General features: G+C 41.0%; 1 protein-coding gene across 4 annotated transcripts in view; it reads left to right on the top strand.

Moving 5' to 3' along the window:
• FANCM (DEAD/DEAH box RNA helicase family protein) overlaps positions 1 to 27,830 on the top strand; it is a 70,893-nt gene that overhangs the window by 30,492 nt on the left and 12,571 nt on the right. For 2 of the 4 annotated variants that reach the window (XM_087672470.1, XM_087672473.1), the window contains exons 5-9: positions 6,760 to 6,874; positions 7,378 to 7,469; positions 16,531 to 16,585; positions 16,676 to 16,797; positions 16,917 to 17,030. In XM_087672470.1, the coding sequence (XP_087528596.1) occupies positions 6,760 to 6,874; positions 7,378 to 7,469; positions 16,531 to 16,585; positions 16,676 to 16,797; positions 16,917 to 17,030 (498 nt within the window). Of the gene's footprint in view, positions 1 to 6,759; positions 6,875 to 7,377; positions 7,470 to 16,498; positions 16,586 to 16,675; positions 16,798 to 16,916; positions 17,031 to 27,830 lie in introns of those variants that run through there. The other 2 variants (XM_087672472.1, XM_087672471.1) reach the window with 2 other exon arrangements.

Below are 27,830 nucleotides of genomic sequence, written 5' to 3'. Positions count from 1 at the left end.
GAGTTGACAAGAGATTCTAAATCATTCTCAATGGCGAGTGTCCATGGAAAAGGAGCTTGCGAGCATTGATTGAAATGAGACTTGGATCTTGGTGGATCATTCGAGCCACAAGAAAGTCATCGGGACCAAGTGGATCTTTAGAACCAAATTGAAAGTTAATGGGACTTGGAATAAATACAAGGCTTGCCTTATCGTGCAAGGTTTTTGATAGAAACATGGCATATATTATGAGGAAACCTCTGCATCCACTACACAATTAACATCATTCCATTTGTTGGTTGCGCTATGGATGTCAAAAGTGCATTTTTGAATGGTAATTTAGAGTAGGAAGTCTTTGTGGAGCAATCTCCCGGATTTTCTTCTATGGATCGAGTGATGCTTATGTAGCTTGGGGAAAGGCTCAACTTGCATCCTATGCATCTTTGGGTCATACCCAACACGGGGTCCCTATCCTTGTTTACCTAGGTGTCGACTAGTTGATACCATAGTTTGCCTCCATAGCAATTCCTAGTGAGCCTGTTGGTTATGCTACTATGCCTCATCTGTTGACAATTGTGCATAGATATTGACCAAAATAGTCAATTGTCCGATTCTTCAGTACTTGCCACCTAGGATTGGAGTGGATGCACCCTTCCCTATTGCTTCGGACTGGCGGGGAGAGGGTGATTGCCTCTAGCTTTCCCTTCCACATTGAGAGGAGACAACTATTCTCTCTTGCAGGTGATAGGATTTTGATTCAAGCTCTTTCCTTGCGAGGGCACTGTCCAAGTGGCACTATTGCATAGCATTTTGCATGAGCATGATCACTTGCATTGCCTCTTGCATAACTTTAGTGCATCGGCATTTTGTTCGTGTAAACATATATCTTTGCGCATTTAGCTCTTTCTAGTCTTTAGAGTGGTTGACTTTGGATCCACCATATTCGTGGCAACTCACATGGTAGTCTCCAAGGGCCATTTCCTTTGCTTCCTTTGCTTGCTCAGCTTGCCTTCACCTATCATTTTGGCTTTCCTTGCATACCCTCCATAGATTTTTTTGTCACTAATATCGAGTAGTGGTTGGGATAGCTTGCTTGTTTTGTGAAGGTTTTAGGTTTGTCCATCCCTTTATTCTTCCCAAAAGGGCACAAATTTCTCAATAGGATGAACATTGATTGAAAACCCTCACTTCAAGTTTAATCTATGCAAACCATTCAAAAGCCCTCGAAAAGAAAAAAAGCGAAAGTCCATTGTGGTTCTATCTGTCTTTGCAGGTCTTGGTAGGCTACTAGGTTGTCGATGGTCACCCTTTTTCAATGCCTTGGTCTGTTTGGTGTGATTACTTTACTTGGGCTCCCTTGGGAAGATTGCCATTGCCTTTGTAGGCTTGGTAGGTCATTGGCTAAAAAATGTGTACCCTTTTGCTCGATGCCTTGGTTGCTTTGGGGTGGGATGCCTTGTGGAAAATAAAAGGAAATTTGGGCTTGGGCTAGTACAATCCCTTTCTGGTTCAAGTTTTGGACTTGAGAGGGGTTGTTGAGCTAAAAATGCATTAGCTTTATTACAATAGTTCCAAAACTCAATTAATTAATGAACTAAATCTTTTATTAAAAAGAAACACATTTCTAGAGAGTGTTTGTGTTCCATAAGCATAAACCCCTTCTCGTCCTTATTCTTGTTGTTGTTTCCCTTCTATTGGGAAAATTGACTTGTCAACGCCTCTGTCTTGGGAGCGCCGTGACCTTTGAGTTGTTCCTCTTTATTGAGGATCATCGGAATCAACTCCTCCCACTTAAGAGTGTCTATTTGCTTGGAAGCAATCAAGGTGGAGTAGAATGTTGAGATATCGAGCTCCACTCGTGATATGCCAGGGTGACCGTTGTGCATTTATCTCACCGACTTGTCAATTGCAGATGCGGTTGGTATACCGCCCATGAATAATAGCTAGATGACAGCTATCCTTATCTACTCTAGTTCGTGGCTCAGTTAGTATGCCACCTTAGTTAGTTGAGTTTGGTTTGAGACCCATATATAGGGTTCTTCTATTTCTTTGTATGTGACTTCTTTTTGGCTTACACAACTAAGAAGAGAAAAACAGTTTTCAGCCTCCACCTTTGTGTGTATTCCCCCATTTTGCAAGCAAGAAAGCTACAAGTGAGACTCCTTCCTTCTCTCCCACAATCTTGACATAGAATACACTAGAAGCAATATCACTATGTTTGTACCACGACTGTTTAGAGATTGTATATATAGGGATGATACTCACCTAAAGGGATTTAAAGGACTAACAAGGTTATTGGTTTATGTTTTGGAGTAAAGTTTTCATATGCTTTAAGCCTGAGCTAGGTGGGGGTGTTGTGCTAAGAATTGCTCTTAGCTACTTAAACAACCCCAAAACTTGCTTATTTTAGGCTTATTTTAGCCAAAACCCTTAAACGGGGAGCGGATCAAGAGAGTTAAGTGGGAGAGGATCTAGAACCCTCATTTTCTATAAATTGGCAGCCAGCCCTCCACTCTTCCCCCAATCTCGTTTTTGCAGGTTTCAGGTGTTATCAGCTTGTTGCCCACACCCCGTTCGCGGAGAACATCTCAGCCCTTGCTTTTCATCACTGTTCCCTACAGTTTGGCGCTTGTTTCCAGCCCTCCATACACTGATTGCTACTATTTCTGCTCGGCGACTGACTGCTGATCATCTGTACTGTTGTCGTATAGCCTGCCACGTCAGCAAACTGCTGCGTTTGCAGGGCCTAGCTGTCGCCCCTCTCCTGTTGTAGTTGCTACAGTTTTTCTCTTTTCTACAAGCTGTCTTGCTTGCGTTTTTAGTTTTTCTCTCTCCTGTAGGCTGTCCTGCCTACGTTTTTAGTCTTTCTCTCACCTGTTGCTTGCATTTTTAGTCTTTCTCTCTCTTGCAAGCTGTCCTGCTTGCGTTTTTAGTATTTCTCTCACCTGTTGCCTGCGTTTTTAGTATTTCTCTCTCCTCACTGTTGTCTGCATCAGATCTAGCTTCTCATTGTTGCGTTTGCTGGTGTTCAACATCCGGAGGCTGCCTTGCTGCGATTCGGGATCCGCTCGGAGTACGACACACTCTCTTGCTCATTACCCCTGCCATGATCCTTGAGATACAGGAGTTTGAGGTTCAGTATTCATTCACTCCATAGTGTGTTTGTTGCATGAGCATCGTATTATTAGTAGTCATATTATTTCATTTATTAACTGTGTTCATCGTCTCTGAGTTATCCTAACCCTAACCCTAACTGTGTTCTTTTATCAGTCTGTGCTTTGTCGTATGGTTTCTGTTTATGCTTCTGTGTTAGGGTATTTTTTTTACAGGGGGCTCCTCCCCAATGCATTACTTTGTGAGAGTGCGCAATGGAAGAAGGAACTCGAACACAAAGGAAGAGAGAGAGAAAATCTGCAAGAAAAGAAGAAAAGAAACTTGCACTGAACAAGGAACAAATGTTGAATATAGAAGGAGGATTGATCAGTCCTTGCACGCAGCCCACTATGTCAGTAAGGGCACCCAATCGGGCTGATAATGCTGGCAGCCCCAAAGACAGGGGAAGATAATGGAGTCGGAGTGTGCACTTCTTGAGGAAGAAGGGAAGATGATACTATATATGATTGCCAATTGGGAAATGGCTATAAATAGCCAAATATCCCAAAAATTGGCTGACCTGAAATTTAGGGCAAAAAATATGGCCGATTAGCATTTAATGCTGGTCAAAATGCGAGAAATGCTTAGAAAAAAAGATGAGGCAACCATTGAAGAAGGCTTCTCCAAGTCAGTGACTCATGGGTAACTGTCGGAGTAGAGGTAGAAGGCTTGGATGTTTTAGCTCCATCCTTTGCTCCGAGATGAATGTAAGGGTACTTCTTCCAACATTTCTCCTTTGGATGTCTCTCCTTTCCACAGTATGAACATTAAGGCTTCTCCGAGTCTAAGTTAGAACTTGAAGAACTCTCTTGTCTTCTAGCCTTTGACTTCCCTTGCTTCGTTATTCTCCCTCTCGAACCTGCCAGAAAAGCTTTGGTGGAGGTGGATCCATTGGTTACATCGCGCTCGCCATGCTCGAAGAGAAGCAAGGCAAGCTTCTTCTATAGAAGCTTCTCATGGGTCCTTGATGTAAGAAGGCTGGTATAGAAGACATTAAACTTCGGGAGATGGCAGCTGAGTTAAAAGAATGGGCCATATCCTCTAAAGATCATCCTGCCAAGGGACACAAGCTTCTCTCTCATATCCTCCAACTTGTTGATATGATCTTTCATATAAGGAGAATCATTAACAATGAGCATCCGTAATTTCTTCTTGAGAGTAATTCGGTGGGCAAATGCCTTTTGATAGTACAAAGAAGTAAGCTTTGTTCACACTTCCGTTGCTTTGCGTAATCTACACACATGCACTAGGACAGAATCTTGTAAGATTATAAAGAGGAAAGATCGGGATCTAGAGTTGAGCTGCTCCCATAAGGCCGCACGATCCATGGATGATCCAACAGTGGGATCCTATGATGGATGGGGAATAGGGTGGGTAATAAACTCCCAAAGATCAAAGGTATCAAGGATACACTTCAATTTACACGATCAAAGCGAGTAATTGGAACCATCAAGCTAACAGTCTTCTCTGGGCAAAGAAGGGAGTATGAGCACCTGTGAAACAATGAGAGAACGGGCCTTTTGTGAAACATGGAGAGAATGGGGAGGAGAGGGATCTTGTATAAACAGGCTAGGTGACCTCTAGTCATCGCGTGAACTAGCACGAAAATCTCTCCGTCTCTCAGAGGAAGGAACAAAGACCTCATTCTCTAAGTAAGCAAAGAATTGGTGATAAGATATCTTTGATATCTTGCAAGACACCCACAAGAAATCTGTGTTTTGGCGGTAGACAGTCGTGAAACAGGAGGAAACGACTACAAGGAAGTCGATGTAGAGGATTCACTTGGGAGAGATAGAGTGTGGCTTGCACAAAGACCATGTGTGTTTACTGAGAAAAGGTGTTGCTTGACCAAGGAACATTGCGTTTGTAGAGCAGAAGATTGTCGCGTGATTGAGGAAGCTTGTTGCCTCTAGCAAGAGAGGAAGTAGGCAGCAAAATGGGTGCTTGGCACAAGAAAAGCGAACACCTCCAAGCAAAAAGCTGTGTTTTTAGCAAAATGCTGATGTGGCAAGGCCACCTGGCAGTTTGGGGTGGTCTCCTTCGTGAGAAGTTAGCTCTGTCTCTCTCTTCACATAAACACAACCATAAAGAGCATCAAGCTGATACAAAATAGATACACAATAAAACCCATCACAATTGTCACCTTACGTCCTGACAAAACCAAGGCATGAAATCCATAAGGAGTAGGCCCATCATAATTTTATAGAAAGCCCAAAACTAGTCACTAACTGACTGCTCCAACACGGCCAAGCTAAAAAGAATTATTAGAGAGGTCATCCTATGTGGTGGTTTGAACTACCTGCCTAACTGAGGACAACTCAATGAGGAGCTCCTCCTAGGCGAGGACTCCTATAGCCTGAGTAATAAATATTTTTATTCAATACATTTTATTTTAGCTTTAATTCTTCCATACTCCGGCGTGTAAAAAGGAAGGAGCTCAGCGTAGTGACCCAAGGATAATAGGGCATCGGCCTCAAGTCCTAGGTTGTCCCTCTTAGGCGATGATACCATGCTCTGATACCGTGTGAGAGTGCGCAATGGAAGAAAGAACTCAAACACAAAGGAAGAGAGAGAGACAATTTGCAAAAAAAGAAGAAAAAAAACCTGCACTGAACAAGGAAAAAATGTTGAATACAGGAAGAGCCCACAACGTCAATGACGGCACCAGACCAGGTTGATGATGACGGTAGCATCGGAGATGGAGGAAGATGATGGAGTTAGAGTGTGCACTTGCTGAGGAAGTAGGGAAGATGATGATATATATGATTGCCAAGTGGGAAATGGCTATAAATAGCCAAATATCCCAAAAACTGGCCGACCTGAAATTTGGGGCAAAAAATATGGCCGACCAGCAATTAATGCTGGTAAAAATGCAAAAAATGCTCAAAAAAGTCTTGGAAAGGGTGGACAATGTCCGACAGGTGAGGCAGGCTAAAGAATGAAGAAATTGCCCTAGGAAATGCACATAAAATCCCGAACTGAGGAGAAAATGTACTGAAATGCAATAAACTAAGTACTCAAGAATGAGCCACCTCCTCCATCAAAACAAGTGATAGACAGATCAGAGTTCCTAAAGTCCTCGTTTGACTTAGATTGAGGCTCACAAGCAAGAGATGATAAGGCATGATAAACATGATTGGTAACATACTTGTGTGGTGTAGTTTAAGTTGTTGATACTCACCTTAAGGGATTTTAAGGTCTAACAAGGTTATTGGTTTATGTTTCGGAACAAAGTCTTCATATGGTTTAAGCCTGAGCTAGGTGGGGGCTCTTCACCAATGCGCTACTTGTGTGGTTTCCACCTTTGAGATCTGAAGCCTTTGGTAGTTTGAGTTGTTGAATCCAATGCTGAGAACATATCTCTAGTGGATAGAGCAGCTTCATGGTCTATTTCAGATGTTGTATGGGTTGTTCATTGTTTTTATATGCTTCCTTTGATGTTAGATGGGTGAAAGTCTAGACTCTATTTTCCAGGTTTTGTAAATGGTCTTGTTTGTTTCTCTGAAATCTGTTCACACAATTAGATAATATGGAATTGCTGTTAAATAGCTTCTTTCTGCAAAACACAAAATTTGTGGAAGTACAATTATACTCTGCAGCACTTCTGATCATGTTTTCTAAAAATAGGATTGGACAATTGATATGACTGGCCAAATGAATCCAACAGAGAGAGCAGGATTTTGGAAAACCAAGCGAGTCTTCTTTGTAACACCTCAAGTGCTTGAGAAAGATATACATTCAGGTTGATGGCAGTTTTTGTCTTTATGTTTGTGAGAGAAAACTTGGCTACATAAGGGCTTTCAAACATCTTCTGAAGAGAGGTGCAAAGTTGGGAGCATTACTATTGTTTTTTGGAAATATTTTTTGTAATGTTCACTCTTTTCTAGTTTCTCTATAGTTCAGGTACTCTTTCAACTGCCTTCAAAGTGAACACATTTCTTCCAAATTTTCCTTAAAAGACTCTCGCTTAACTTGCTTTGTGTTTAGGTATCTTAGCTTCTTTTAAGGTTCAACCTTTTCAAACTCTGTTTATTTTCAAACCTTCTTGTAGGTGCTTTTACCCTGTAGCTAAAAAGGTGTTGTGAAGCATATTACCAAGCTTAATGTAGGGCAATCATAACTTTTTCTTCCTTCTGGAATATTGTCAGAAGAATTCATTTAATCATGCGAAAAGTTTAAGAGAATGCTATCTTCAAGAATATGGATGAAAAGTTCTGTCATGTTGCAACTTTATTGGTGATGCAGGTTCTTGTCCAATGCAAGAACTTGTTTGCTTGGTTGTGGACGAAGCGCATCGTGCAACAGGAAACTACTCTTACTGCATTGTTGTAAGAAAGGTTATCATCTATCTCAGACTACTTTTATACAAACAGCACAAGAGAATCACCTTATACCTGAACTAATGCAACAAATGGACATTAAAGATCTTCCTTCGATTGTTCAATAATGATGGAAATTTAAATGGTATTATTATATTTGTCACCATACTTAAGTGGTACGTATGATTCCATTGCTGTGCTTTTCATGTTCTGGTAATTTTTGTTGTATGTTGTCCTTGATATCCATGTAAACCCAGTGAAATAACACAACTAGTTTTTTCTGATTGGTAGTCACTTAGACACCTCTAATTGATCAATATCGTTCTTGTATTGTGATTGTGATGTGTGACCTGCACAACGCTCCCAAGCTGTCTCTCTATCTTCATGACTGAGACAATTTTGGGTAGAAGAGAGGAATTATAAATAGCTCGAGAATCAGGCTAGGTTGGCCATCTTAAAGGTTATCGTATCATCCAATAAATCTTTTGCCCAAACACAAATATGAGCTATAAAAGCCTCATAACCTTATGAAATGCGCATTGCTAACACCCTCTCTTAGATCTTGCTTGATGTGTGTAGGACAATATTATGTGATGTAGTGTCCAAAAAGCAGCCACCACAGAAAGTCCTCTGAATGCTCGCCATGTCCTTGTTGAGCTAAAACACTCTTTTCAGCTGATTAGCATTCTTAAAACAGCCCCAAAACATAGTTAATGAAAAACCCTAAAAAGGGGAGTGGTCCAAGAGAGTTTCAATGGTCCCCCAAAAACCCTAATTCTTTGGGGCACCCTTCAACATCTATAAATAGACAGGCTGCCCCCATTCGGCCTCATTCGTGTCTATGTAGGTTTCACACCCGAGTGTAGATTTCAGCCATCAATACACACACATGTGGCTGTCCAGCCCTAGATATTGCTGCCACAACTTCTGTTGTTGTGTTTGCTCCTCCAGTGTGCAGACGAGTGTTGGCAGCCCATCTCCATCATTAGGTGACCTTTTGTTGTTGCGTTTGGACCTATTCTATACCTGGCAGCAGCTGGCGACTGCATCTAGAGCTTGCGTTTGGCCTCATCTTCCCAGGCGACAGCTTCTCTACAAGAGGCGACAATTGCCAGTCCTCTTCGTCATCTGTCCAGCTTGCGTTTGGTGCTCCAGGTCCTCTTAAGACTTGGGTTTGCCGCATCCTCTCCAACCTACACTCCGACTGGTGGTCACAGACTAGGGATCTATCTCTGGTGGACGTCACTCTTCAACACATTGCTCTGTCCTTGAGTATCTGTACACTCTTACATTCATTTGCAATATTCATTCACTTTAGAGTTGTTCTTCTTTTCCTTGTTTGTGTTTGAGTTTCTGTGTTTGAGTTTTGAGTTTTGCTTTTAGCGGTTTGAGTTTTGCTTTTTGTGTCTGTGTCTGTCTCTTTGTGTTTCTGTTGTGGTCGTATACTCTGTGTTTCCTCAGTGCAAACCCTAGCAGTTTTCTTCACAGTCCTATCAAGAGGCACCGAAAAATTGTTAACACCATAGTACATACCATTTAGCATGTAAAATTAAAGGCCTCAACTATCACTCATTTCAGCCCAATTTGACTCAACAGAAACAGCTCCAAAAAGGTCTGTTTATTAAAAAGGCATTTTCTTTTGATAGCAAGATGAATGCCCAAAGATCCCCTTTATAGAGATGTTGTGGGCATCAATTTCTCATCACTCTATCCATTTCACTCCTCTTTTTTGACTCTTCACTCTCTCCTCCTTTGGTGCCATCTCTAGCTAACTACCACACTCTTGTTAGGAGTTGTTGCTAGAAAGGGAAGGTCCCGCTAGAAAGGGGAAGTGTTGTCCATCAGCCTTGGAGGTGCCATCCGGTCATTCCGAGGTTGTTATGTGCTGTCCTAGCTGTTGCCTTGTGCAAGAAGAGCTTCATTTGTTGTCCCAACTTGCCACTTGCCACACCATTCCTATTTGGATGATCTATTTTGTGCATTTTTTGCTCAGGAGGTTGTGTTCTTTTTTGGTGAAGGGATTGTTGACATCATCATCATCATCTCATCACGTGATTGGGATTGACCGCATTTAATCAGCATGTTTGCAATTTGCTGCCCTGAGCCAACATACTTGTGTTTTGTTGCAAGCATGTCGGTACATTGCCTACCCTACTTCTCCATCATCTTTGAGCTTTGATTACTGGTTTTAGTACTCGGGATTTGTCTTTGGTGGACAATACACTCTGATGCCTCCCTCAGCATACTCCCACAAGAGCCATAAGGACAAATGTGCCTTTGAGCATTGTGTATATACATTCATTCACTTTTGACATTCTTTCATCACATCCTCTAGTTTGTGTTTTTGCACTTTTGTCTAAGTTATTGTGTTTTAGTGGTGTTTCTATGTTATGTAATGCAATAGAAGAAGTTGTTAGCAACAGAGCTGAAAACATAGTAGGGAGCAGCCTATAGAAGGGTAGCCAGCAGGTGTAGATGACCTTGCGACATGGCAATTGAGTTGGCAGCCATGTGATGAGGTAGATTGGATGGGATAGGTTGGAAGAGGATGGAATCGGAAAACCAATGACTATGCACACCATCTATGTAGATGAGGAACCAACCAAAGTGTGGGGAATGGCTTATGGGATACAGAAGCACTTTGTGCATTAAAGTGTTAGTTTGGAGATACAGAAGCACTTTGTGCATTAAAGTGTTAGTTAGGGTCATGGTAACACAAAGATGATGCTCATGGAGCAAACACACTATGCATTGAAGGAATACTGACCCTTGAACTCCCTAGGTGTGTGGTAGTAGCAAACACAATTGGATTAGTGTCAGACAGACAAAGGAGAGAGAAAATCAGCAAATGCAGCCATAGAAGGTGTCAAACAATCTGGGTGGTGGCTGTCTTGATCAAAATGCAAACTCTAGGTGATGACAAGCTGTAGCTGCACAGGGTAAATGCAGCTTAGAAGACGACCTCAGCTATGGGCTATGGCTCCTAGACAATAAGTGCAGCCTTTTGTGTGTTGCCAAGGTAGTAAATGCAAGATCTTTCGATGGTGGATAGTTGGCGACAATTGGATGAAGAGAAAACTATGTGTAGATGGTTGGAAACAAGTGCCAAATGGTGCTAGACAGTGTGGGGTAGCTTCGGCTGAGATGTCCTTTGCGAATGGGGTGTGCGCAACAAAGCTCTTGTACATGCAATTTGTAGAAATGAGATTGGCCTTCTGGGATGGCAACCTCTCTATATAGAAAGTTTGGGGCCTTCCAAATTAGGGTTTGCATGCGGGACTTTGAAACTCTCTAGAATTGCATTAGTTTTAATGAAAATGTTTAAATTAATTAATTAATTAGAGTTTTGGGGCTGTTTGATGGAAACTAATGAAATTTTAGCTCAATAGCCCCTCTTAGGCTCAAAATTGGAACCAAAAAGGGATGCAAATAAGCCCAAGCTCTTTTGCTTTTCTTTTTTCCAAGGTGTCCCACCCAAAAGTAACCAGGGCATTGGGCAAAGGCATGGTGGTTTTGTAGTTTGGTACGATACGTTTAATACACGAATATGTCCGGTATAGAATCTACACAAAAATTTTAAGAATAAGATACAATGTTTTGTACATTCACTAAAAAAACCATATAAAGTTGCATATAAAATCACCTGACACACATATAAACTTTGCAACTTAAAGATAGATCATGGAAAGCACAAAGTTTCCATGAATTTGAGTTTAGACAACAAATGCAAAGGCCATATCAAAGTTGAAACTAGAGTCAGGTAAATCATAACATGTTAGATTGCGTGAGAGAAAACGATACAAAATGGCATTTGGCATAGCACATGCTTTCACTTAATGCTCACCAAAAGACTCAAAATGACAAAATACAAAATGGCTCATCACTCATGAGGACTCATCATCAGGTCGAGATACATTGGAAGGTGGAGAGCCTAATTATGATGATCATGGGAACATCATCAGCAATGGAAACTTCGATGAGCTGTCTGAGGCCTCTTTAAAACTATCAATGGCATTTACTAAACACGTTGCTATCCATAAAACCAGCGGAAAGCGATTGAAAAGTAAGCACAAATTGATCTTATGTTGATCTGAAAACTGATGACAAACTGTTGCAAATGTGATTCCAAACTGATCACAAGTTGAATGCAAAAATTGATGCAAAACTGATCCCAAAGTGATTTTAAGCTGATTTGTGACTGATAAAAAACTGATGCAAAAGTATAGTCTCAAAGCGGCGGTAACGACCACACTCATCTGCATACATCTCACAATGACTAATACAGTGAATAGCGACATCATGACAAACGTAGTGTTAACATAATACCTTGGATGCATGTTGAATACACCCGAGATCCACTATATATGAGAGCTATCCATGACTGGAGGAGTGGAAGTGCTATCTCTCCCATGAGTATCAGGCATTACCCCATATGCTTGCTTTGCTAAACTTGACTGAGCTCAAGCGTCAAATTAAAGTAGGCTCTAATGGAAAGGCATCTAGGTAAAGCCCAACAATTGAGGATAGTTTGCCAAATTATCCTCTTTCATTCATTTTACATCCATTGGTGAATAATTTTGAAATTTCACCAAATATCTTTTGGAAACTTTACCTCTCATCTTTCTTTCCTTATGTGCCAAAATCTACTCGGGTTTCAAGATCTCATCTAGCTCCTTAACCTCAAGTTGAATTTCAACGAATACATCCTCTGGCACATCACCATGAAAAGGCCTCAACAAACGGACACGAAAGGTTTTCTATATCCACCAATGTGGAGGTAATTTTAGTTGGTATGTAACATTGCTGATGTCCTACAACACTTTGAAGGGCCCATAGTATCTCATACTTAACTTCGGATACAACCTCTGTCTTCCTTTCATCTTTTTTAGCCTTGTGTTTTCAAAACGCAGCAATGTATAAGCGCCCTTTGCAAATTGCAAAGCATGTTTATGGCGTTTGGTTGTTTTATTTTGCTTTTCTTGAGATCTCTATAGTGCATACTTTATCTTTGGATAGGTTGCATCCAAGCTTCCACATAGTGATTAGCCTCAAAGATCTTATCCTTGGTGTGCAAAGTAGGTGGTACCTTCTTGCCAACCTCAACAATCTCAAATGGAGCTTTGCCAGTGAAACTATGCAATGTATTGTTGTATGCAAACTCAACCAATGGCAAGTACAGCTCCCATTGTGTCTTATGGTCAGATACATAGCACCTTAAAAGATCCAATACTATAGAATTTGCCTCTTCGGATTGACCATCTCTTTGCGGATGAAAGGATGATTAGAACTTTTAGCATGATGTCCATATTTTCAAACAATCCTTTTCAAAATAAATTGATCATCCAAAGATCTCGATTATTGATGATCGACTCTGGTGGTATACCATGATACTTAAAGATATGCCACAAAAATAAAATGTGCCATATGATCAACCTTTATCTTCTTTCTCACAAGAATGAAATGGGCATGTTTGCTAAACTTATAAATGATAGTCCATATCCCATCATTCCTTGTAGATGTCCTAGGAAGCTCAAAAATGAAATCCATAGCAATGCTTTGTCAAGGTTCGTTTGGAATAGACAAGGCTTGCAACAAACCCAATATCTTTTGCCTATCATGCTTTAGTTTCCGATATATGATGCATGTTTTGACAAACTGCTCTACATCATGCCTCAAAGTTGACCAATAAAAGAAATGGTCCACTGCTTTGATTATGGCTGTTGGCATCAATCCCTCCATGCCTTGCATAAGGAGGAGCATGACTCCCAGGGATCACTCTAGGCCTTAGTTGCTTTGTGATACATAGTTGTTCATGTATCATTAAAAACCCATCTCTAAGCACAAAGTGATCATCCCTCTGGCCATTGCAAAGTTGATCATAAACATTAGCAAAATCCAAATCAATAGCATACTGTTTCTTTATGGCATCCAACTTAGTGTGATAAACCATACTGATGGTTGAAATCTGAGCCTTACGTAATAGTGCATCACCCACAACATTCTTTTTGCCATCAGCATATACAATCTGAAAATGAAACAGAGAGGGAAAATTTTCCTATCTCATATTCTTTTTCGACAACTTTGTTTGCCTCAAAAAGTACCTCAATGTCTGATGATCTATTTGCACTGTGAAATCAGCCCCTAACAAGTATGTTTCCACATAGATAGTGCATGAATTCCAGCCAAGAGCTCTTTCTTATTGACTTGCAAATTCCTCTCTGCATCGTGGAGAAGACGGCTTTCATCAGCGACAACTTGGCCATCCTGCATTAAAATAGTCCAAATGTATGTTTTCACATGCATCAAAATAAACCACAAATGACTTCCTTAGATTGGGCAATACAAGCACATGATTTGAAATAATCTTTTCTTTTAACTTGTCAAATGTTGAAATTTTCATTGCCGTCCATTTGTATGCCGCATTTTTTTTTTGCAAGGCATGCAATGGGGATGTAATTTCAGCAAAGTCGTGTACATACTTCTTGTTATAGGAACATAGACCCAAGAAGGTGTGAATCTCATGTGCATTCTTCAATGGTGGCTGTAAGTGTATTGTCTCAACCTTTGCAGGGTCCATATGAATACCATGAGTCGATACTGTATGTCCCAAAAAGTTGATTTCGTGTAAAAAGAATTCAATTTTCTTGTCTTTAATGACTAGCTTATGCTTACGCAGCTCATTGAACACAATGTCCAAGTGCTTTTTATGCTCTGTCTCATTCTTTGAATAGACAATCATGTCATCAAAGAAGGTGTCCAAAAATCCCCTATGTGGCTTGAAGATGGGATTCATCATCTGCATAAAAGTGGTAGGAGCATTTGTAAGTCCAAAAGGCATGACAAGAAACTTATACAACCCAAAAGATATTCTAAAAGCTGTCTTAGGCATTTCCTCTGGTCTAATGTGAATCTAATGATACCCGCTTTTCAAATCTATACGGTTGAATATGGCTGCCCTTTGCAATCTATCTGTAACATCATCGATCCGAGGGATTAGAAACTGATTCTTTATCGTGATTTTATTCAAAGCACGATAGTCAATGTGCTATGAAATTATTCCTTAGAGATTTGGGAGGAGGCTCATATATAGGCAATAATGGGCACCACCTATGCTAGGTTGGCCAACTATAGGTGGCCCACATAGTGTTGTAATCAGCCAGAAATAATGCCGCATAGATATCAAAAAGCCAATATAGACCCAAATAACCTATAAAACGCCTAAAGCTAACACTCTTAGTAGCATTATGGTGGGAGCTTTCTAGCGGCTAATTATGAAGAGTGGTGCTCAAGAGGAGGCAATCAATGTCCTCTCTACAAGTATTTGACACTGAAATTAAAGAGTGCTTTATGGTTGGTCCTCTTGGGTGTACTTGGCTTTTGTAGCATTTCCTTGCAAGGGTCTAGTACAAGGCCATGGGAGATGATTCCTAACTTGAATCTTTATCATGTTCAGTGGCTGAGGGCAATATTTTGCATGTTTAACAATTTGTGGCCTTCGGAGAGCTTTGAGAAGCTCTTGCTTGGACTATCTTGGACATTGGTGAGCTATTGCTCATGTGAAGTTGTTCCTTCATCCCATGCTTCATTATATAAAATTCTTTCTTTGTGATATCTGCAAGGTGCATCTAGTTTTTGCAGGACTTGGGCATCCAATGGTTTGAACCTTTTGTTGACTTCTTTACATTGTTGTATTCTCTTGGTACTTTTAGCATGAATTAGGTATCAAGAGAGTGTGCTAGAAATATCTAAGAAATCATAAGCAACCTTTTTGTTTGGTTTATTACCAATAGTCAATTCAAAACTGTGCCTATTGTCCAGAAGCATTGCTGCATAGACTGAATAGCTAGCCAAGAACACATAGCATTGTTATTTGGATGCTACCAATGCTTTCGGGGTTCCTCCAGGGAGGTGCCTGCTGTTAGTCCTCTTGGCACTTGTCCATGCCAGCTTTCTCAAGTCTCATACCACTTGTAGCCTATATAAAGGCTTCCTATTGGCAGCCCAGACTTGATGCCACACTTGTTGACTTGCTCTTGGTCGGCACCTCACTCTTGGCTCTAGCTTGCTGCTTGGTGGGTTACTTTGAGGCAACTTTTTTGTGATCTTCATCCTTGTTGAATTGATTTGCATTGTCTTGATTGCTCTTGTTTATGCTTTACATTTGTCTTGTTACTGACTGGATGCATGGTTTTTAATATTGTAAACACACACACTCTCCCTTTCTCTCCCTTGAGTTGACCACACTTCTGAAAGCTTGTGGCAAAAACTGTTGTCCCTTAGCTATTGAACTCTTACAATGTAAGACTTTGGAGGCTTGGGTTTATTGACATATAATATCAATAGGTGTTTGGAGATAACATTTAGAAGGCACTAAGTTTGCAGCCTTGATGGTGGACAAATTACCTTATTTTCATGGTGATGAAATACCCAATACCAATGATCCATCGAGGACTTGTATCGGCATATAAGGAGTAAATTACATGCTTAGTATATAGTCCATGTCTAATCACATTAAGAAGAAAAGGTTGTACACATAATTGCACTTCCACAAAGTGTGTCCCTTCAATCCACTGTAATGGCAGATTCATATATGTAACATGATCTAGTTCTCAAAATAGAGCAGTGACAGTGAATCTATGCTGGTGCTACTTGCTCTTCATGTGTCCACTTTTTGCAATCCATATATGCACAGATTAATCATTATATTAAGTTTTGACAACCTTTGATTAGTTGCGTGCAGCTGTCAGATATGCAACTTAAATTTTGACAACCTTTGATTAGTTGTGTGCTGCTGTCAGATATGCAACTTGGCTTGTTTTGTCTCTGGACAAAATCAGCACTTCGATTTTTCCTCTGCCCTCTCTTTGTCAACTCTCTGTTCCCTCCTTTTCTCAACTCATGTTTTTATAGCAAATTTTTCATACATGATCATTGTGTACAAAAAAATGTTTTCACTTACGTTGAAGTGCCTCAGTAATCTTTTCAATATCAGTTCTATTTGGTTTCTTGGAGAGAAACCCAGAGTAACTTTGTCATTGATGAACCAGATTGAGGTGAATGTGACATTTTTGCTATGCAGTTGATGGAAGCATCCATCAGACTACGTATTCTGGCGTTGACAGCAACCCCCGGATGTATGTATTGTTTGTACACAGAAGTCGAACAGTAATAAACAGATGTAAGGATTCAAATATCATCCTTGAAGTATGTTCTTGCTTTTCCAGCAAAGCAGACTACTATACAGGCTGTGGTAGACAACCTTCGAATTTCATGCCTGGAGTATCGCAGTGAAAGTGACTCTGATGTTAGGCAATATGTGCATTCCAAGAAAATAGAACTTCTCCAGGTAAAGCTTTGATATTCCTGCATGAATGTGTCTTATATACTCCCGTTTAATATGGTTAACTGAGAGTTGAAAATGCAAAATTTTGCCTCTTATTATTGAGATCTTTGTTCTTGTTTCAGGTTGCTATGGACTTAGAATCCCTGAAGATCAAGGACCTATTTTTGGAAGTTCTACAGCCACTCGTGAACAAGCTTTGTGGGTTTGGTGTCTTTTACAGTCGAGATGCTGCACGGGTATGCCATATGCCATATGTTAAAGGGCTTGTGCTTGAGCGTAAGTTTATTGCAGGGTAGTGTATACGAAGCCACATTTTCAAATGTCTTCTAAGTCAACTTTACCCCTGTGCAAAACTTTTAGGCATTTTGATCAAAGGGACTTCAATTCAGTGTGATATTTGGAACCAGCATTGAATTCGCATGTTTGCTTCCTCATAATACTTGACAGCATTTGCTAGGATGTTCAGGATCTATCGCCCAACTTTTAGGTTTCGATTATATTGTGGTCCACCTTTTAGCGGTTTGTATGCAAGTCTTTATGATACCCATTAAACAAGCTTCACATGTCACATTTCACCAAAGTTAGGTAAGTGTGCAACCATCCTGATCTTGTGCATCACTTTGAGCACAACGAGGCCAATGTTGCCAAATCGCTTGTGCCAAAGCTTAACCTAGGCTCTAGCACCCTCCCCAATGGTCCTTGTAAGAGCTGTTAACTTGTAAAGTTTCTCTCGCTTACTACTTTGCTAACCACATTGCTAGCTCCATAAAAAATCTATTCTCTCACATTGTCAAAGACAACTTTGAGGCCACATTTTGCAATCGCTGGATAATGGATTCTTTATGTGAGCACATAGAACACATCTTAAAGCTTCTTGGACTCTCCATGTAGTGTGAGAAATGAAACGATATTGCTTCCTTCAATCAGCCATTTTGGGTTCTTTTTGACTTTCATAGCAATGGGTTCTCTTAAAGGCCCTATTGAACTATACCACTCTTTAGTATTGGTCATCTTACTAGAGGCTCTCAATTTCTAGCTCTCAAGAATCATCTGCTTTTGAAGTCTAAGCTTAGGGACAAACCTTCTCGGTTGCCAAGAAGACTCCAATATGGTACATAGAGTCTTTGCCTTTGGAAGATGAGTTTGTTGTGCCATTCTTCATATTTTTTTGTTTTTGCAATCTTGCACCATGTGCTTGGCTTTCTATAGGATTAGCACTTGCCTTTGAACTCTTGCTAATCCTTCTTCTCACCTGTAGCTTTGGGATTTGCTATAAATATAACATGGCTATCATTTTTCATATGTTACTTTTTAGTTGCATCTCCTCCTTAAACAATATGGATTGAATTGCTCAAAAGTGAGAGAAGGTCTAATTGTGAAAAACACAGATCTAGAGCATGGCTATGGCAGCTTGAAGACATAGAGTGAACTCATGAAGACATAGAGTTGAAGACAGAATGTAACACAAGTAAATTAGGTTCCAAAATTGAGACTTGGACTCATAAACACAGTCTTGTGTGGTTGGACAATGACTCAGACACTTGACTGAAAGGACAAAAGTAACATCATATTGCCTTCAAAATGAAAGAAAAGTACAATGCTTTATAGCTTTAGGATAGGTTCACTTTTTTGCTCTGTGCTTATGGGATTCTTGATAGCTTGCATATCCTTTATCCAAATTGCTCCATACAAGGAGACTACACTAGGTGTGATTGCTTAAATCTCAACATCCCTTCTCAATCACAACCTGAAAGGCACAAAGTGTATAGAGGCTTTAGTGAGTCACCACCTGTAAAGTGTGGGCACACCACAAACATGGAAAACACCAGAGGTTGTCGCAGAATGTGGATATCAAAAAACATGGTGGACATCCAGAGGCTGTAACAAGGGTCTCACAAAGTGTACAGAGGTTGTAATGCCAGGTTACATGAGGAGTTTATAAAGCTTAGACAGAAGCATTAGGGTACGGTTATACAAGGCTTTAAAAAAGTTTATCAGAAAATCGGGAATAGAAAGGACTGGTGAGGCTTGTCCTTCTGCTCCTAATGGTCTTTTTCTTTTTCTTTTTTTTATTCTTCCTTTGCTCCATGATGTTCTTATTTTATAGCTGCAAGATAGGCCTTTTGAGATCTGTTTTTGTCATGACAAAACTTATCAGTGTGTCCGGTCCTTTTGCAGAAGTTACAAAATAGCTGGTCCTTTTTTCCTTTGTTGCTGTTATTGACATACAACATTTGTTCATCCTTAGAAGTACTTGACTGTTTTTTATTTTTTATCTTTTTATCTTTTTCCAATAGAGAGATCTTAATGTCAACCAATTTAGGGTTTGACATATTGATTAAAGTGGTTGAAACATTATCATAATTAGGAGGCAAACTTTTTAGCAAGACACCAATACATATATCTTCATCCATTTTCAGATTTATTCATGCAAGTTGGGCTAGAAGACTTTCCATGTAGTTTAGATGAGATGCCAGGGATGTATTAGGCTTCATGTCTAGTCTAAGTAAATTCAATTAGCAATCTATACTTAGAAGACTTTGATTAGGCACCAAACAATGTGTCCAATCTATCCCAGGTGTCATGGGATGTGTCACAAGCATCCACATGATGAATGTAGCTGTCATCCAACTCAAGCTTTATAATGGCTTGAGCCTTGTTATCTCCTTTTTGCCAAGCAATTGCAAGAGTTGCATCTCGGGGCTTATTCTCTTGTTCATTGGTGATGGCCCATAGGCCCTTCTTCATCAGGATGAGCTTGATGCGGGTTTGCTAGGTGTGAAACCGGACTTCTTTGATGCGACATATCGGTGAATCTTTGCCCATGTTGGACGGCTGGAGTAGTAGCAAATCAATACCAAATTCTTAGATTTGAGCAGCAAAAGAGTTGATTTTGAATGTGCTAATAAGCACAAGTGCCAAAAAGCACTAGGTTAGTATCAAGAGATACTAGCTGTGAAGAACTAGATGTCAAGCTTGATGATGATTCTTTGATGCTTGTCTTGTAACTTGAGTCTCCTCCTTGTTGGTTTAATGCCCAAAATGTTTGTTGGGAATTGAGGTCAGAGTGGTAGGAACTCCGGTAGGAAGGAACTTGGCTATGGCTGCTTCTTTAGGGTTTCAGGACAGGGGCTTGATTTTTCACTTATTGTAGCTCATAGAGATGGCCATTTTGAAAACCCTTTGAGTGGGAGAGAGCTCAGGTATAGAGCTTCCAAAGCCCTATGGTCTCAGCGGGAATCACGCTATGTGGAGAGAGAACGGCAGTACGGACGGAACTAGATGTAGATCAGGCAACGACTCCAAATTTACGCAATGTCGGGGCTGTAGACCACCAATGTCTATGATTGAGGTGTTAGGAGGGAGTGCCCTGAGGTCAGGAGGATATGTTGGGAAGAAAGCTTCAACTAAGATGGTTTGGTTGAAGAGATCTAGAGGCTCCAAGATGGGTAGGTGCAGTCTGGCTATGGTTGCCACAAGGTGGAAGATGAAAATGAAGTTGAAAATGAAGTCATGAGCTAACATTGAGATGGACTGAGGTTGAGAGAGACTAAGAGAATAGAGAGAAGAGTTGTGTTGAGCTAAGCCATGCTCGATTGAGCTCTGATACCATGTGAAAAACACAGATCTAGAGCATGGCTATGGTGGCTTGAAGACATAGAGTGAACTCATGATGACATAGAGTTGAAGATAGAATGTCACATAAGTGAATTAGGTTCCAAGATTGAGACTTGGACTCATAAACACAGTCTTGTGTGGTTGGACAATGACTCAGACACTTAAATTGAAAGGACAAAAGTACCATCCTATTGCCTTCAAAATGAAAGGAAAGTACAATGCTTTATAGCTTCAGGATAGGCCCACTTTTTTGCTTTGTGCTTATGGGGTTCTAGATAGCTTGCATATCCTTTACCCAAACTGCTCTATACAAGGAGGCTACACTAGGTGTGACTGTCTAAATCTCAGTACTAACATGTGCATTCAAGGTTGTAATTAGTTTGTAGAACTTGAGGAATAGAACTTGGGTGCATGTTCCAGCCAACTTTTAATTTGTTTTTGTATCTCAGCTACTTGCATTTGATCACAAAGATTCTTGGTCTATGTAATGAAGGGCTCGATTGCTTCTTTTTGAGAAAGCTTTTCAGTTTGCAAGTTTGTTCTTTGTGTTCTGAATTCTAGGTATCTTTTATTGAATACTTAGTCTGCTAAATTAGAATGGCAACATAGTTACATACTTTGGTAGCAACAATGTAGGGTGCATTTGTGTTTCTTAAGTGGGTTTGTGTTTCTCTACTTCTTAGGTGTGAAGAAGGCTGGATCATGTGGGATATGATTATTAGGATAGCTTGGATCTGTTAAAGGAACTGTTTTGACATCAATTCCCAAAAATGTATTTTTTTGGGGGTTTTTTTATTCTTATTTGTGGGTGTTATTATGATGGTTTTTGTTTGGATTCTGTATTTTGGTTTTTTTTGTGTCAAATCATGAATGTGTTTGTTGTTTTTTCGTGTGTGAAAGTATGGGGTCAGAGAGGTACCAAAAACGACAAAGCAGCACATGCACAATATGACCTGAATTGAAAGCGCAGCACGTGAATGGTTGCACTTGAACCATGAGAAATGCTCGCACGCATGGCACATCGAAACCACGAGAATCCAAGAAAAAGCTTATAAAAGTCTAGCATGGTGTTGATTGTGAACTTCTCCAAAGTATAGTTGGTCTCATTAAGTTTTCCTTTTGTGAAGGCAGATGGATGAATTTACATGGTCTGTAATGATGGAACCACATGGTTTCAAGCCACTCATTGACATCACCCCTAAGCTTTCTTGTTATAAGAGCCGGTTGTTGTTTTTGGCATCTAGCACCTTAATATCATGAAAAACATGGTAGAACAAAAGATAATAAGGAGTACAAGTAGAAGAGATGAGAAACTATTTTCCTTTTATAGCAAATTGATACAATTGGTGGTTGATAATTGTCTACCCATACACTCCTTTGAGCTTTGACAATAATTTGGATAGATGTTGGATGGAGAACAATGAGTTTTGAAGGTTTGAGTGCTCAATAGCTATGACATCCCATAGGGTAGAATTCTTGCTTACATATAGTGTTGAAGATTTACTAGTCAAACATGTGTCACAGTCTAATGTGACTTATTGCCCATGCGGTTTGGCAAGCACATGACATATGGCAATCCACAATAGGGGGCTTTGATGACTCACCACCCCATGCAAGGTTCTCTTAGCATTTTGCATGTCATGCATGTCGTTTCTTGGTTGTGAGCTCTGTTGGAGTTTGATAGAGGAGTTTTGGCACTTTATGTATGTTATGCATGTATGCGTTTGTGTTGCTCATTAGTTTGTGGTTGTTTCTAGCCTAATCACAGTCATTATATGCATCTTTGAGCTATGGTTAAGGAGTATGGCATATGCATTAGCGAGGCAGACCATGGCACATAGTCAATGGCGCATGCAACATTGGCTCAAGACAAAAGGTGCTGTGTAAAACAGAGGAGGTGGTGTAGAGGCTTGAGGCAATAGTTGCAAATAGGTGGCCGTGATGAGGTGTGACACCAGTGGGAGAAGTTGTCTTGAGCAAGGGTTTGGTAGTGCTACATAGGTGGTAGCTCTTTGAGCTACATGAATGTCAATGGAGGAAATAGTGGCCTTGATATTGCTACTGGGTTTTGCATCCATAATGAGAGGAGGAGCTACAGTGGATGCAACTTCATGGTGCGTGTGCCCCCCCCCCCCCCCCCCCCCCCCCCCCCCCCCCAACACACACACACACACATAGATGGATGGTGTCACTAAACCCTTCGCCCTTGCATGCTTAATCAAATAAGGTTGTCCTTTGAGTCCTCTATTTTTGCCTTGGCGACCCATTCTATCCTCACCAAGTTATTGCATTTGGTGGATATTGGACAGTTGGTTGGCTTGTCCCGTCCTTTGGGTCAGTACTTTGTTGGCTAGTCATTAGCTGGTGATACTTTCATTATCTTGAAAGTAGAAAGAGACAATCTGTCAAAAAAATGACTAAAAGACTAGAGACATAGTAGGATTTGCGGGAAGAAACACAGTGTGTGTATAACAAACATTGAGAGAGAAGAGAAAGTCAGAGACACAAGAACATGTTGATGATGCACTGAATCATGCTATGAGAAAAAAAGTTAATACAACAGAGCTGAAGCTCAAAAGATGACTGCATTGTCTTGTCTGAATCAGGTGGTAGCACCAACAAGGGATTTGCTCAGTGAAGGGAGTGAAGCACAGTCCTTTAAGCAGTGGGCTATTGAAGTAATCATTGGAAGGTGAAGGATAGTTGTTGAGGGAGCGAACTGTAGTTCTTTGAAGTTATCAGAGACGAGGAAGATGATCACCTATTATATTGAGGGAGCGAAGTGCAATCCTCAGATGCAGGGGAGATGGCCTGGTTGCAAAATGCAAATGTGAGTGTATCAGAGTTGTCAAACACAGGGTGAGCATGCTAGATGTTGATGCTAGGTACAAGACCATGACGTTGGATGATGAGGATATAGCTAGGCTGCAAAACACAAATACCTTGGTGATGAGAAGATGATACTGGGGGGAGAAAGTTGACGCCAGATGATGAGGAAGTTGTTGCTAGGTGGAGAGTGTTGACGTCAGGTGGAGAAGTCCCAAAGGCAAGTTGTTTGATGGTTGCCAAGTGGGAGAGTGTATTGCTGGTTGTTTAGGGTTGATGCCAAGATGTAGAGAAGCTCCAGAATGCAAAACTTGATGATGGAACAAGGTGCGTGAAACAATCACTTCTTCAATTCACACACTTCATTTAGGGTTTCACATTGATAGTCCCAAAAAGGGCTAGTGTCTACATTTTGGTCACTTTCTTAGTGGGTGCCCACACAGTGGTGCGCCATCCTAGACAGTTTATGCCTATAAATAGGGAATCACTTCATTCATTCACTATCACCTTCTTCGGTCACTACCACCACATTGGCCATCCTCTACTACTCTTCTTCCATCACTCCGATACTCTTCTCTCCTCATGCTAGTGTTGCCCACATCCCTATCGAAGACATCGCAGCTCTTGGCCTTCTTCCACCATCTCTTGTATTGTGTCATCTCTCTCACATCTCGCATCACGTTCTTCTTGCGTTTTGCATCTCCGGAGGGGTATCTCCACCAGCAGGCGTCATCTTCTTTTCATCTGGCATCACCCTGGTATTTGCATTTGGCAGTTTGGAGGGCTTCACACATCTTGGCGTCATCATTGTCCAGCTTGGTGTTAGGTTTCCTACACAGGTGTTAGTCTTTGCTTGCTTGCGTTAGCATTTATCTTTGTGCTTGGTAGTTAGGAGATACTTGGCATTTGCGTTTTGCATCTCTACTCACTGCCCGACATTTGAGGATTGCGGTTTGCTCCCTCAATAGGTGGTGATCATCTTCTTTATCTCCCATAGCATGAGAGAATGACAGTTTGCTCCCTCGACAACAACTGTCCTTCACCTTCCAGTGATTACTTTGATAGCCCGCAACTTGAAGGACTGTGTTTCGCTCCCTTTACTATGTAGATTCCCATAGGTGCTGCTGCCTAATTTGGATAGGACAGTGCAATTATCTTTTGAGCTTCGGCTTTGTTGTATTAGCTTTTCTTCTCGTAGCATGATTCAGTGCATCATCATCGTGTTCTTTTTGTGTTTTTGAGTTTCTTTGCTCTCTCAATGTTTATCGTACACACTTTGTGTTTCTCTCGGCAAACTCTACTGTCTCTCTTTTCTCTTTGTCATTTTTTGATAGAAAGCAACCACTAGCCATGAACCGCAATGTCTGTTGAAAGGGGTGTGAGGGCAGTGGAAGGGCTTGAGAGAGAAGGGAAGGGTGTCTGATGACGAAGGAAGAGGGGTGAAGAATGATTGAAGTGAGTGTAGAATGAATGATATAACAACCTATTTGTAGACATAAGCTATCTAGGGTGGTGCACCACTGTATGGGCGCTCACCAACAAAATGACCAAAATGTGGACACGAGCCCTTTTTGGGGCTGTAAGCGCGAAACCCTAAATGAAATGTGGAAACTGAAGAAGCGGTTTCTCAACACAATCTTCACAAGGCAAAGGAAAAATATCTAGAAAAGAGATTATGACGAAATGTATCTTAGGGCATGCCAATGTGGATTTCAAAAAGTGCACGTGTGTATGTGTAGTTTTATATAATTGGTTTTATGTTTTATGGGGTGCATGTGGTAGTCTGAATATATGAGTTTGGGACAATGCGGATGTCTAAGAGTGCATGCGTGTTCAAATATATTACTTGAGATTTATGTGTAAAGGAGGGGTCATAGGAAGAAGATCTAAAGAGTCTAGTTGTGGGTATACATTGGGAAGGGGAGAGGGGATATGTGTGTGTGAGAGAGAGAGAGAGAGAATCAAAGGCACATGCCATAAGTTGTGGATTTAATGGAATCAATGCTCCGTAGGTGGTGCACATGAGAGAGAGAGAGAGAGAGAGAGAGAGAGAGAGAGAGAGAGAGAGAGAGAGAGAGAGAGAGAGAGAGAGAGAGAGAGAGAGAGAGAGAGAGAGAGAGAGAGAGAGAATCAAAGGCACATGCCATAAGTTGTGGATTTAATGGAATCAATGCTCCGTAGGTGGTGCACATGAGAGAGAGAGAGAGAGAGAGAGAGAGAGAGAGAGAGAGAGAGAGAGAGAGAGAGAGAGAGAGAGAGAGAGAGAGAGAGAGAGAGAGAGAGAGAGAGAGAATCAAAGGCACATGCCATAAGTTGTGGATTTAATGGAATCAATGCTCCGTAGGTGGTGCACATGAGAGAGAGAGAGAGAGAGAGAGAGAGAGAGAGAGAGAGAGAGAGAGAGAGATGGGTCCTGTCGCAGCGCTTCTGCCCTTCAACTTGTAGTCTCGCCCTCCCATAGCTACTTCTGTCCTCATCACAGATTCAGGATCTAGACTAGTTTCTAAGTAGGGTGTTTGTACAGTGATGGCGCTGTGCTCTTCTTTTGCTGTGTATAGTGAAAGCGACCTGTTTTTGACCTAGGGCATGTGTACAAACAAGGTGTTACTCATAGTTTGACATTCAGATTTGAGCTCCAATTCAGTGTAGATCTGCAGTTATTACCGCAGATAGTACTTGTTGTGTTTGCTATTGTGTGCAACACTCACAAAGGTTGGGCTTTTATTATTGCTAATATGTAGGCATCAAGTGGTATTGATGTGGCTTTTCTTGACAAGCATATTGGGTAAGGGGATAAGAAAGAATCTGTTGAGTTAGATGGTGACTCTTTGGTTGAGGATTCTAGTCAGTTGATGAAAGGGGATGAGATGGAAAAATGCCGTAAGATGACGGTTGATGAACCGGTTTTGTGTGCTCCGGATTTGCCTCACCAAGGTGTTCGTGTTTCTTGCTTATTCTTTCCATGCTTGCCACTACCAACAATCTTATGTTTTATTATGCTCATGCTAATGAGGGTAAAGCGAGCTCTTTACCAGAAGGGGATCTTGTGGTTGCTGTCATGGAAACTAACCTAGTTTTATAGTAGATTGTTTCCTTTTATGAGAGGGCAGCCATCCTTTATTTTACGGGTAGGACTTTTTTGATTGCTCGGATTCACTCTTGGCTGCAGTCCATGCTTGTGAGTGATGATGCACACCATGGTTATGTTCTTGGGCAAGTGCAAGCTTCTCTGGTGGAAGAGATTTATGATGGACCGAAGGGGTTTTTTGAGGTCCTTTTTCGTACTCTAGATGTGTGCGCTCGCATTGTGCAACACATTCCTTTGTTTTTGGATGGTCAATTGGTCCATATGGTCCCAGGGAGGCCTATGGCTGAGTTTCAAGAGGTTCTTAGGTAGGCATGTCCAATTTGGGTGGAGGTAGTTAATTTTTCTGCAAATCTTTGAAGACTTCTTCCTTTGGTTTTGAGATCCCTTGACAAGGTGTTGGTGGAGCTCCGTTTGGCCTCCAGTAATAGGAACAAGGCTTGTATGCTTTGGGACATTAGGAAACCTTGGCTTACTAAAATTCATTTTGAGATCCTTGGGTTGTAGAGGTTGGTTTTTGAGTTCAAATGGGGGACATTTGCTGGACACTGCTTTCCATGTGGCCAATTGGGCCATTTTATTTCAAAATGTGATAGTAGCCTTGAGGTTTTGTGTGTTCTTTAGACCTTGACATGGATATGTGAGACCGTGATCCCTAGCCTTTGACTTAGTAGCAAGATGTTGCTCCTCCTGTGCCTCTTGCCCCACATGGACATGATAATAAAAATAAGGATGTTTCCTAGGTTTGTATTGAGTGTGAGTTGCATTCAGTTGGTCGGGATCTGTCTCCTCAAGATGATTCTTGGGTCAATGTGGTTAGACGCAATGCTCGACAGGAATCTTGTTTGACTCATGCCCACTTATCTCCTCATCTTGTTACTCTAACTTTTCAGCGCAGAGGTAGGGGTTTTTACATAAACCTCTATCTTCGCGTGCACCTGCAATTGGTGTGGTTGATAAAAGTGCTTTTGATTCTGCTTTGCGCTTTGATGCTCGGGAGGCTTTTGCCCCCTTCGGATGTTTTTTGTTCTCAGCAACACAACAACAGTTCCCTTCTCGTGCTTCGATTGCTAGTTTGAAAAGGGCGGATCTTGTGGATGTGATTTGTAGTGAGATGGAGAGATTTCAGGCTGCAAATGCTACTGATGTTAAAGGGAAAGCAGTGATTTGGTAGTTCTCTCTCTTTTTGTTTATCATAAGACTTGCTTTATGGAATGTTGAAGGTGTTTCTTTTGGCAGCATGCAGTATCGGTTGTGGAGAATTGTTTTTGCTAATAATTGGAATGATTTTTGCTCAATGGAGCACAAACAACATCCTTTGGCAGGTTTTTCTTATGTATATAAGGGTTATACAATGTTTTTTAGTGGATAGGTTTTACTTAAATATGGAGTTATGTTGGTTGTTCGATCTTCCTTGCAACCATCCTTGGTTTCTCATGATGCTCGTTGTAGATTTTTGATGTTGGAAATCATATATGAGGGTGAGGTTTTGTGGTTGACAGGTGTG

The sequence above is a fragment of the Lygodium microphyllum genome, chromosome 30 (genome assembly GCF_053477565.2).
Source record: "Lygodium microphyllum isolate KBCC chromosome 30, Lygodium_microphyllum_v1.1.10, whole genome shotgun sequence".
Taxonomy (NCBI): Eukaryota; Viridiplantae; Streptophyta; class Polypodiopsida; order Schizaeales; family Lygodiaceae; genus Lygodium; species Lygodium microphyllum.
This window is presented reverse-complemented; position numbering and strand designations above follow the sequence as displayed.